At 40.4% G+C, this 13,125-nt stretch overlaps 1 protein-coding gene across 18 annotated transcripts in view; it reads right to left on the bottom strand.

Moving 5' to 3' along the window:
- The window catches only part of CSGALNACT1 (chondroitin sulfate N-acetylgalactosaminyltransferase 1), a 341,791-nt gene that overhangs the window by 29,721 nt on the left and 298,945 nt on the right, over positions 1–13,125 (bottom strand). For all 18 annotated transcript variants that reach the window (XM_078445488.1, XM_060653383.3, XM_060653386.3 and 15 more), the window contains one exon: positions 57–158. In XM_078445488.1, the coding sequence (XP_078301614.1) occupies positions 57–158 (102 nt within the window). The remainder of the gene's footprint in view (positions 1–56; positions 159–13,125) is intronic.

Genomic DNA, 13,125 nt, shown 5'->3' with positions numbered 1-13,125 from the left:
GTATGTCTCTGAGCTCAGTTACTATGAGTCCTTATGACAGTTCACATCGTACTTACTTGGAAGTGTTTTCAAGTATTCCTTTGACCTCATTCATTTCTTCCTTCCCAAAGTAAACAACTGTGAGATGAATTCTCCCATCCTGTTGGATGCACATCTCCCTAGAAAACAAAACACATGTATGTCTGGTCCTGTGTTCACAATAACAGGCAAGGTCCAAACAAATACCTGTTTTGTAAAGTGCAAAAGGTTCTCAAAGTAAACTGAGTGAACTACCGAAAGAGCAGAGATGGGTCAGCAAGCCATTTCTGGCTGGCCATCACAATTACCTGTATTGATATGTATCTTACGGAGAAAACAATGAAATTTATTTTTTTTTTTTTAATTTTTTTAACGTTTATTTATTTTTGAGGCAGAGAGAGACACAGCATGAACGGGGGGGGGGGGGCAGAGAGAGAGGGAGACACAGAATCGGAAGCAAGCTCCAGGCTCTGAGCCATCAGCCCAGAGCCCGACGCGGGGCTTGAACTCACGGACCGCGAGATCGTGACCTGAGCTGAAGTCGGACGTTTAACCGACTGAGCCACCCAGGCGCCCCGAAAACAATGAAATTTAAACGTGCAGATCTAGTAAATGAAACTCAGACACAAGAGGCCACAGGTCTGATCTGCCACAGGCTTAGCCCATCGGGGTCACCTAATGTCATGGAAAGGTCACTGGAGCCTTATTACCCTTCTTTGCCGTAAGAAGTCTATGAAGTACAGAAGACATAAACATAGATTCCATTTTACAGATGAGAAAGCTAAAATCCAGAGAAGGTGAGACAAGAATCCTTGTCTATGAACTTTCCTGCGTGTGCCAAACACAAACAGTCTTCAAGACTGAATGAGCAAAGGTAAAAGATTCTTTCATGTAGGGCTCCAGAAACCTTTCTTCACACCTCAAGGGAATGACCAGGCTGGAGCGCAGCTGCTCTGTGCACCTTCCCTGGGTCGCACCTTCCCGAGCACCCACAATCACCTGCACTACTTCCCTGTCTCTCCTCCCTGTGACCAATTGTCCCAGGTACTTGGCACCTCAGGCTCCAGGGTCCCGACAGCCCTCTTTGGGCCAGGCTTCTGGCTCTGGACTGGTCTAGACCTACTTTCTCCACCAAAGCTTATTTATTTGCCTATGTCCTGCTCTCTAAATGGTAACACCTAGCTAATCTGGTAAGATACTCCGCTGAGGGTTTACTGCATATACAATTGTGATATGTGCATAAATTAGGTATGTGTATATGAACATATGTGTGTATATGTGTAAGTACATGTGTGTAAATATGTGTGTACATGTATGTGTACACATATATGTGTGTGCACAGTTTAAATAAGAGTTTTCTGGAAGCAAATTAATGAAAGATTCTACTGGTTGAATATTTTGTGATATTTTGACATTTTGCATGTCCTTCCTTTTTATTCCATTTGTCTCTATATTCACTACTTTCCTTAACCCCCCAAACAACAGTCCACATAACAGCTTTCTGAAAATCCCTGAGCTCTAACTGCAGAGGCTAATTTATTCAACGTTTTGTTTTTTTGTTTGTTTTTTTTTTATAATGCCATCAAAAAGGAGTGACTGCCTCGCTGGGAGAAATCCAAAGATGTAGGAGATCTGGTTCCTCTGCTCAACATGCTTGGGAAATAAAATGAACTCAAATAAAATAATGACACCTCATGCCACAAATAACAAGGAGACAGTTCAGAAAACACAGCAAATCCTATCAGCTGGAATGGCTGGGGCCTGAAGGAGGGTTAGGGTAGAGGAAGAGAAGAGGAAGAAGAGAATCCCAGATGGAAGAAATATCAGGGAAGATGATATTGACCCGAGGCTAGAAGCATGCAGGACTCTTCCTGGTCACAGGCTTGGTTCTGAGAATCTGTTTCTTTCCCGTGAATTAAAGGTAAGAGCTGCCTCTGAAATGCAGTCTGATGGCAGAGCTCTTAGACAGACAAGGAACCAGGAACAGAGGCCCAGCATGTGACAAAGTGCTTCAAACTGAGAGCTCCTCACAGCCTCAGTCCCTGCAGTCTAAACCATACCTACTGACAACAAAATTCTCTTCCATAAAAGATCTCTTTTGCTAACTTGCCAGATAATGCTTTAACTTTCTTTGCCAGGGTAGAATAAAAGAACACACAGAGAGCCAAGCACCAGGAAAAATGTGCTTTCAAACTGCATGTGTAGTTGGAAAAAATTTATCCCAGAATCAGGAGAGGGTCACCCGCTGAGCCTGCATAAAAAGCATTCTTGTTTTTGTAGTAACATCTTTGCTGGCATTTAAAAATCTATTGAAAGCACTTCCCTGTTTTCAAGGAATAAAACAGAGATACACTGGCCCTTCACTCTTCATTCGCCAGCTGAGGCTTCCCAAAAAGGCAAAGCAGAATTGGTTCTGAGGTGCTCTTCCAGGGTTCCATTTCATTTACTCATTTTTTCCTTCCTTCCTTCCTTCCTTCCTTCCTTCCTTCCTTCCTTCCTTCCTTTAACAAACAATAACCAAACAAGCAACATACTACGTGGCAGATGCTCTACCAGGGGATCTTAAAAAATGAATAAAACATTTCTGCCCTTGATAAGGTATCTATCTACTGTACATAACTAAAACTACCTAGAACACAATAAACAAATGCTCTACGAGAGAATGAGCACAAGTACTATGGAAACACCATCACCAATCTGTCTGAATGTGTGATTTTTATATTTTTCAAAATAATTCTCACTAGACTCCATCACCTGGAACAATGTGTGTGAGAAAATAGTGTGTATGTGGGTGACTGTGTATGTGGAGATGTCTGTGTTTTGGTGTGATTGTTTATGACTGGATCCTCCGAGCTAACTTAGGTGCCCCTGGAGAGCACATCTCTATAATGACCATGGTCAGGTTACAGCAAAGCCATATAAGTGTCAGGGAACCCCAGCTTCCTAAGAACACTTCAGGGAAGCTCTTCATTTCACATGGATGCTTTCTTTGTATTAGCTCCACAATCCTACTTACTATATAGTGTACAATATAGTGATTAAACAATTCTACACATTCCTCAGTGCCCATCAAGATGACTGTACTCTTAATCCCCTTCACCTATTTCACCCATCCCCCACCCACCTCCCCTGTGGCAACCATCAGCTTGTTCTCTGTATTTAAGAGTCTGAGGTTTTTTTGCTTGTCTCATTTTTCTTTGTTCATTTGTTTTGTTTCTTCCACATATGAGTGAGATCATATGGTATTTGTCTTTCTCTGAGTTATTTCACTTAGCATAATATTCTCTAGCTCCACCCATGTTGTTGCAAATGGCAAGATCTCATTCTTTTTTATGGATGAGTAATATTCCATTGTGTACTTATACCACATCTTCTTTATCCATTCATCTATGGATGGACATTTGGCGGCTTCCATAATTTGGCTATTGCAACAATGCTTCAATAAACATAAGAGGCACATATCTTTTTGAATTACTGTTTTCATTACTGTTTTATTTTGGGGGGTAAATACCAGAAGTGGAATTACTGGGTCATATGGCAATTCTATTTTTATTTCTGGATGAACCTCCACATTGTTTTCCAAATGCCTGCTCCAATTTGCATTCCCACAAACAGCCCATGAGGATTCCTTCTTCACACCCTCACCAATACTTGTTATTTCTTGTGTTTTTTTTATTTTAGCCCTTCTAATGGGTATAAGGTGATATCTCATTGTGCTTTTGATTTGCGTTTCTCTGATGTTGAGTGATGGTGAGCATCTTTTCATGTGTTTGTTGGCCATCTGTATGTCTTCTTCGGAAAAATGTCTATTTCTGGTCCTCTACCCATTTTTTAGTCAGATTATTTGTTGTTGTTGTTGTTGTTGTTGTTGTTGTTGTTGTTGTTTGGTTTTGAGTTGTATAAGTTAATTATATATTTTGGCTATTAACCCGTTATCAAATATGTCATTTGCAAATATCTTCTGATAAATGAATTCAGTAAAGTAATAGGATACAAAGTTAATATATAGAAATCAGTTACATTTTCATACACTAATAATGAAGCAGCAGAAAGACAAATTAACAAAAACAATCCCATTTACAACTCCACCAAAAATAATTAAATACCTAGGAATAAACTTAACCAAGATAGTGAAAGAATTGTACTCTCAAAACTATAAAATACTGTTGAAATAAATTGAAGATGACACAAACAAATGCAAAGATTTCTATATTCATGGATTGGAAGGACCAATATTCTTAAAATGCCCACACTATCCAAAGCAATTTATATATTTAATGCAATCCCTATCAAAATACCAACAACATTTTTCACAGAACCAGAATTAATAATACTGAAATGTGTACGGAATCACAAAAGACACTGAATAGCCAAAGCAATGAGAAAGAAGAAAAACCTAGAGGTATCACAATCCCAGATTTCAAGATATGCTACAAAACTATAATGATCAAAACAGTGTGGTCCTGGCACAAAAATAAGACACACAGATCAATGAAAGAGAATAGAGCCCAGAAACAAACCCATGATTATATGGTCAATTAAGCTTCAATGAAGCAGGAGAGAATATACAATGGTAAAAAGACAGTCTCTTCAACAAATGGTGTTGGGAACACTGGACAGACATGCAAAAGAATGAAACTGGACCACTTTCTTACTCCATACACAAAAATAAACCCACAATGGATTAAAGACCTAAACGTGAGACCTGAAACCATGAAACTCCTAGAAGAAAACACAGGCAGTAATTTCTTTGACACTGGCCACAGAAAAATTTTTCTAGACATGTCTCCTCAGGCAAGGGAAACAAAAGCAAAAGACTACACCAAAATAAAAAGCTTTTGCTCAGGGAAGGAAACCAACAACAAAACAAAAAGGCAACCCACAAAGACCTTGTCTTTTTAAGACATTTTTTTCCTGGAAAACAACAGCTCCTTCTCCCAGAGGATATTGTACCACAGAGTACAGGGACTAATTAAGATATATTTGCAGTCAGAAAACACATATCCTAGTCACTTACACACCTATATTTTTATTTCCCAAGAGGCTAAAAGCACATCACAGTCTTTGAGTTCTGTTACTAATCTGAACTGCAGTGTGGAAAGAGGTAGTTGACTTTCGCTTACACTCTCAGTACATAGGTAAAGAAAGGAGTTCGAATGACCTGCCCAAGCTCTGGAGGCAGCCAGGCATAAAATCCAGGTTTCTTAAGGACCAGCCTGATATTTGTATACCTAAGGTTACCCTAGCAGGATGAAGGATGTACCTATGAAATCTCACAGCTTTGGTCTTAATCGGTCTAGGACTCTACCACAAAGCTCAGTGAGTTTGTGTGCCCAGGAGGAGCATGGAGGAACCCTCAACAAAACTGTAAATTGGCCATGGGGAAGGACTTTTCAACTTGCATTCCTGATGGGAGTAGTCAGATATGACTGGGCAGTCTGGTGGACTGGGGGACAGGGTAACCCCAGGCCTATGTGGACGAAGTGCTGTACTCTTAGGGAGAGAACTCATCCCAAAGGGGTTCTCAACTTCAGCACCACTGACATTTTGAACCAGATAATTCCCTACTGTGGAAGGAGTTTCCTGTGCATTTCAGGATGCCCAGCAGCATCCCTGGCCTCTACTCACCAGATGTCAGTAACACCCCCAAACCCCCACCTCAGCTGTGACAACCAAAAATGTCTCCAGACTTTACCCAACATGCCACAGTAGAAGGTGCAAAATAGCTCCCCTGGTCAGAACCACAATCTTAAGGAAGAATCAGGTTCAGTAAAACACTTGAGTCATCAGAGGTATGTGATTGTGAAACAATGTGCATCCCCAGTGTTATCCCTGCTCTTCAGCTGGCTCCTGTGGACTCATGGGTGAGTCCTAGAAAGATATGGGGCTTCAGGAAACACTGAAAGGCTCTCTTTACAGAAAACAAGATTATGACGGGGTGTCAGGAGCTCAAGCCAAGGACTTTTGGGGAATAAACATGGCAGTGTTGGCACAGTGATGGCTGCACCAGCAGCTTCCGTGGCCAACAACTCTGGCTGTTGTCAGAGCAGTGAGTTTGCTTCATGCAGCTGATGCCTAGGCAGTCAGTGGAAGCTGAACTTATATTTGAGGATATGTGAAACGTCCCTGAGGGATTACTAGAAAGACTGGGAGTGCATAAGAGGTTGGACATCTTGCCACAGAAGATGAAAGAGAGAGACAGAGGAAGACTATGTTTTCATATAATTAGGGGTACTTGTTTTTATACCTCAGATTAAGTGGCTAGTGGAAACATGGACTCAAAAAGATTTACTGAGTAACTTTGTTGTGCAATGCATTATTCTCATTGGAATAAGATTTTTTTAAAAACAATCATTAATGGTGCCTGTAGGGGGACCAACCACCCAGGTTTGCCTGGGATTCTCCAGGTTTTAGCACTGAAAGGCAATATACCAGGAAACTCCTCAGTCCCAAGCAAACTGGTACAACTGGTCACCCTACTTGCCTCAGGGATCTGACAGCATATTGGAAAGAATGAACAGCTGAAGAGTATAAGGCAGGATGGACTCTCTGCAGCAATACTTTGGAGGTCTAACGAGTCAAGGGGCTGAGAAGAGTATGATTAATTCCTATTGAGTGATGGAGAAGGGGTATCATGGAAGAGGAGTATTCAAGCTGAGCCTTGACAGGTAAGAGGCTCCACACAGGTAGAGAGGAGCAGAGAAAGGGTTTCATTGGCTAAGAAGGCATAGATGCAAGGAAATTATATCACTATTCTTTTCTAAGTCAATTTTCTACTCAAATATATCAGGTATGAGAAAAAAATCTATTATTTAGCTTTAATTATGTCCCATGCAAATGAGATAATACATAATGGCCCATTAGACTCCAAATGCTACCTAAGGTCTGCACTGACAACAAGAGGAAACTGCTTAGCCAAAAGGCATTAGAAAAGAAGACTACATTCTATCCTGAAGAGGGAAAAAGTATGTGATGGGGGCCTTCCGAAATCTGGCTATAAAAAATAATATTCATCTTTGGTTTGGTGGGTCTTTTCCATCCCCTCACCTCGAGCTAAATTACTATACAGTTCCTGGATTTCATTATTTCAGTAGTCTGATCAGTGTCACGAAATGAGACTGATTTTGACTTTCAACCAACCAATTGGGTGCCCATTTCAGAATAGCAAATGAAATCATTTCCAGCTGATCATTTTCTAGTCTTGGGTAGATGTTTTCACATAATCTGTGGCTCAAATGAAATAAGAAAGAACCCCTATTAGATCCCCAAATAGACACTTTTCTTCAAGTAAGGTGAATGATGTAGATTACTTCTTCTCAAACATACAAACCCTAAAACCTTCCTGGGCGCAACACTGGTGTGTGAATAGAGAAAGGGTCCACGGGAGAGGTACAGGGGCATGAGTGGGAGGGAGGATGATACCGTGGAAACTACATTAGTTTCCTATATTCCTATATTTGATGATGACTTGAAGCCTTTCTGTTACACTCTAAAGTCTACCAGCTTAGACCTACCCTCAAGGCTCATTTCACTCTCAGAGAGTCTCTAGTCATTGTTTTTTAAAAATCCAGAAATCTCCAGGACCTCTTCAATGATTCTAGGCAGAAAAGGGATTTAAAAATCATTAAAGAAAATTTAAGTAAAAGATTTCCCTGATATTTCCTTAAAATATAAATGCCTAGAGAGGGATGAGAGAAGAGTAAGAAAGAAAGAACATAAAACAAAAATAACTACTAAAGTCTGAGGAGAATCATAGCAACACGAAAAAGGGTTCTCAGACCAGCTGGAAGTAGTCAAAATAAAAATCAAGCAAACTTGAAATGAACTGGGAAAGATTTTTAAAAATCATAAAAAAATCATTTGAATAAAAATCTATTTTTTTCTGGGACAGGCTCAGAAATAAAGATGCAAAGACAATCTAAAGCTTTGTTATTATGAGTTTCTTCCTGCTATCACTAACTACACCATGAAATAATAGCTCATGAAATAACCATGAGCTTAAACCCAATAACCCAGAAGCCAAGGGAAACTAAACAGCCAAGAAGCAAATACAAGAATAGTTTCAAAGGGAAATCAGGTGATTAAAGAAAAAGAAGAAGAGCACAAGGACAAGGAAGTGGATGGAGGAGGAGGAGGAAGAGGAGGAGGCATCAGGTTTTAAGTTAACATGCTGTTGGTCAAAGGGAAACAGATACAAACAGGGGCTAAATGTGAAGCAAGGTTCCTGCGTACGCTCTCTCTATTCTTGGCCACAGGTAAAGGAATCCTGATGATGAAGTCCCCCAGACCCCAGGTGAGGCATGTGGGGCATTCCTGGGAGGGAAACAGCATGTGGAAACCGTGAGGTTCCCCCATGGGCCAGGACTAGGTTGACAGCAAGGGAGAACAAGCCTGCCAGGGTAAAAAGGCATCGCATCTCCATGAACAACAGTGGAGTCACTGAGCACACCAGTCACAAAGCAGCAGCCAGCAGCCAGATTGGGGAGTTGTTGCTCCTGTGAACTGTACTCCTACTCAGGGAGATGACAATATTGAAGCTCTGGCTTCATAATTTCTTGTAAATCCTAGGAATATCACTCATTTAATGCTTACTGCCTCTTAAATAAAGACCATTAAGATCTAGTGCTAGGAAGAAGCTTTTCTCCCCCAACAAATAACACCCTTCACTCCAATAACTACTGAGGGCTGAAGTAAACTAGCCTCAGTTTTCCCCTCTTCCCTTTGTCTACCAGCAACTTTGGAGCTGACATTTTTGACAATCTGCAATCTGTCTTTAGTCCCAGCTTCCAGGTACATTCTACATTTTTAATGAGTCTTTCTCCACTGACCTTTATAAAAATGGTTTTATTGAATTTTTAGTTTTTGTAAATACAAATAATTTTTAGGGTTAGTTGAGATGATTAAAATAATGAGACTAGGGGTGCCTGGGTGGCTCAGTTGGTTAAGCATCCGACTTGGGCTCAGGTCATGAATCTGCAGTTTGTGGGTTCAAGCCCCACGCCAGGCTTTGTGCTGACAGCTCAGAGCCTGGAGTCTGCTTCAGATTCTGTGTCTCCCTCTCTCTCTCTCTGTACCTCCCCTGTTCACCCTCTGTCTCTCTCTCTCAAAAGTAAATAAACATTAAAAAAATTTTTTTAAATAAATAAAATAAAATAATGAGAGCAAATATCTTAGTCCATATACTCTATGTACCCAGGAATCAATTTTGTCCCCAGGACCCATACCCAACACAGGTCTGGAGCATGAAAACTTGGCCTTTGTTCCTTGCAGATTCTACCCCATGCTTGGTCATCACCCCTAGTGATCTGATTCCTCAGACCCAGTCTTCCCTACAGGCCACTCTCTCTGGGGAATTCCAGGTTCTACATCTCTTTCTTCTGTCCAAGAAGGCATATTTGTTATAATTCTTAGCCATTTAGGTCTTTTCTAGGTAAGTAATTAGCAAAACAATGCTGAAGTGAAAAACAAAACAAAGCCCTAAATCTATGTGTCATAAGGAGTGTCAGGGCTGCAAGGGGATCCATCTGGACCAGTACTTAGATTTTACAGAAGATACAAAAGCCTAGATATATGAAGCAACTTGTAAAAGATTCCTCATTCAAATGGATCAGGACAAAGGGCATTTACATTTTAAAGGGCATGCAGTGGAAGGATAATGTTTTAAATAAATTAATCTCATATAGTGATCACTGCAAACCAGGTACCAAAAATAGTGGCAAATATCAAGTATTGCTACCAATAAATGACTAATGAACATGACATAATCTTCAAAGACGACAGTGGAAGAAACGGAAGATTCTATTCTCCCCTCATGTGGCTTCCAGTCCTAGACACTTCCTCCAGAAGAGCTAGGGAAGCAGCCAGGGCAGTGATAAAGTGGCTCCAGGGAATGGCTGGTCTGGGGAGAGACAGGGGGCCCCAACTCCCACTTCAGGATCTCAGTGAAGGAAGAGCCAAAGCAGAATACGTGGTCTCTCCACATTGTGTGGAAAGTAGAGAAGGACGGTAAGGCTGTTCTCATTACACTTTGTGAACACCTGTAAAAAAGGTGGAATGGGCAGGAGCAAAGGAATAAAGATGACCAGGGGCACCTGGGTGGCTCAGTCGGTTAAGCGTCCAACTCTTAATTTAGGCTCAGGTCATGATCTCACGTTCGTGGCATCAAGCTGTGTGTCAGGCTCTGCACTGACAGGGTGGACTCTGCTTGGGATTCTCTCCCTCTCTCTCTGCTCCTCCCCTGCTTGTGTGTGTGTGTGCTCTCTCTCTCAAAATAAATACTTAAAAAAAAAAAGGTGACCACAGTTAGTGCAGATCCTTCTTAAAAGCAGAAAGAGGAGAAAGGATGGGAGATGCTGACAGATGAAGCATCTTACATGTACCCCCACAACACAGATACACACACACACACACACACACACACACACACACACACACACAGAGCCAATCATTAAACAAAAGGCCAAAACCTTATCTTCTTTCCTCTTTTTGATTTGTGGGAGTGGAAAGAGCTGCTGAAGACAATAGGTGAAGGTAAGAAAAGTAAGCAAAGAGAGCTGATTCTCTCTGATGTTTCAGGCCTCAGCCCTCCACTGAGGGCCTGTTCTGAGAGCCAAATCATCTTCCACTCTAGTACAAAGACCCATCCACCACTAGACAGAGTGAGCCTAGCACAGCTCACATCCATCCCAGGGCACAGAAGAGCCACAGGAATTGGGAATCTTCAACAAAAGCTGTACAAAGCCTCCACTGAGTTCTTTCTCTCTTCCCGTGTTCTTGGGAGACTGCAAATACAGCAAATAAAACAAATACACTACCCTCAGAACACAGCCAGGAGTGGGATACAAACAGTTCTCCATCAAGTTGGGGAGGTAGGCAAGGAGAACCCATCCACACAAAGTCAGAGCAAATGGCCTGTGTGGCCATCTGCATGCCATGCAGAAGGAGGCTGAAGAGACACCTCACAGAAACCGTGCTTCAGGAACAGTAACACAGTTTAAGGAAGAAAGAAAAAGAGATTACTAAGAAAGCAATAGCATTAAAAAAAAAAACCTAGTCTGGAAGAAAATACAATTCAAACAGAAGAAAACATCTCACAAATGTTTCACACTTCCTTAATAATGTGAATTCAATAAAAAATTCAAAGAAGCAATGATAAAAACAACATATTAAAAGGCACATTCTGTGCTGAGAAAGTGAGTTGAGAGCCCGAACAGACAAAAGTGATAAACTAAAAATAGCAAGGTACAAAATAGAGACATCTGAAAACCAAATTACTCACTTAAAAGGAAAGGCTATGTAAAAGCAGATAATAGACGAAGGATTACAAAACAGAGAGAAGCTGATAAATGGGGGAGGTCTGTGAAATACGCAACTGTGTCTGTAAAGCAGAGACACCAACAAGCTGAGCAGGAGAGGTATTCACAATTAAAACACCAAAAAATTTTCCTGACATGGAAGAATCCACAAAACAAAAAAGAAAACTCGATTAACCACAGGAAAATCTCAGAAAACAACAGACACTAAGAGGAGACCTGTCCTGATTAAGCTATTAGGATTCAAGACTAAAGAAGGAATTCTTCAGGCAAAAGGAAGTCATTCTCGGGAGAGACCAAAAAAGTCGTCCTGACGCTTCTCCACAGTATCATTGGATGCCAGAGGAATGTCTACAACGTCCTGAGGAAAGAGTATCCTGAGGATTTTAAGTCCAGCCAAGTGATCCTTAAACTAAAATGACCACAAGCAGACTCTACTCTCAAGCACTTACAACCCTTCCTCTTTTTTATAATTTTTTTAATGTTTATTTATTTTTGAGAGACAGAACAAGAGCAAGGCGGGTGCAGGAAGAGAAGGAGACACAGAATTTGAAGCAAGCTCCAGGTTCTGAGCTGACAGCACAAAGCCCAACACGGGGCTCGAACTCACGGACCACAAGACCATGACCTGAGCCAAAGTCAGACACCAAACCAGCTGAGCCACCCAGGGGCCTCTAATTTACAATGCTTCTAGAAAACCTTTCTTGCCTGTGCACCATAGCCAACCATGACCTCAGGACTGCAGCCGCTCCTGCCAGGGCTGCTGGCAAGGACACAAAACCCACCCAAATACCAGCTCTGTGGTTGCAAAACAGAACGTAAAGGCTGCAAACCCTGATGAGGTAAAAACAATAAATGGGATGTAGGAGAGGGAGAAAGTATAACTGCTGATTTCCTCTTGTTATTGTAATTTTTCAGTCAATCTGTTCTAAAGTTAAAAATACGCAGCAAAAAAATACATAGTAATTCCAATATTTTCTGTTTTGCGAAACCTTTTTTTTAAAAATTTTTTACGGAGATCTCTTCAGAACTAATTACCTCTTACAGCAGAAAAACATTTTCTTTTTGTTTTTTTTTTAAGTTTATTTATTTGAGAGAGACCAGGACAGCGTGGGGGAGGGGCAGAGAGCAAGGGAGAGAGAGAATTCAAATGAGAAACATTTTCTTAAAGACCAGAAATTTCTTCAGTTATACTTCAGATTTGTTTCTATAAATTAAGTCAGGTAAAATTGTAATTATTTATTTACAAACAGAATATATAGTATATCTCATGTTATATTAAATTATTTCTAGTTAGCAAGTTATTCTTCTATGTGCATATATTCAAAGAAAAGTACCTATAATGGAGTTTAATTAATGTTAAGAATGATTAATTGGGGGAGGGAAGGCTGGGAGTTTTTAAATAATTCATTCCTTGTGTTCTGTATTGTTTAAATATCTTATAATAGCTATATATCACTTTTATAAACTAAAAATCCATGTTTAAATTATAACAGCCAAAAATAAAATATTTCGTTGAATTTTTAAACAAAACATAAAACATATGGTAACTACATAAAAATTTACAAACCAGAATTCAAAAGAAGGAAACAAAAGTCACTCATGATGCCATCTTCAGGGCCAACCAGAGTTAGTATCTTCTAATCTTGGGATGGAAGGGATTTCATAAAGACAATATCAAATATTTAATAAATAGACCCTTGTATTTTCTCCAATACTCTTATATTTATATTAATTCTATTTAAATATTTAATTGAGCGGTGTTTACTTTGAGTTCTGGTATGCAATAAGAATT

This window comes from Panthera onca, chromosome B1, assembly GCF_046562875.1.
Source record: "Panthera onca isolate mPanOnc1 chromosome B1, mPanOnc1 haplotype 2, whole genome shotgun sequence".
In the NCBI taxonomy this organism is placed as follows: domain Eukaryota; kingdom Metazoa; phylum Chordata; class Mammalia; order Carnivora; family Felidae; genus Panthera; species Panthera onca.
Note: the sequence above shows the minus strand (reverse complement) of the source record. Positions and strands in the feature narration are given on the sequence as shown.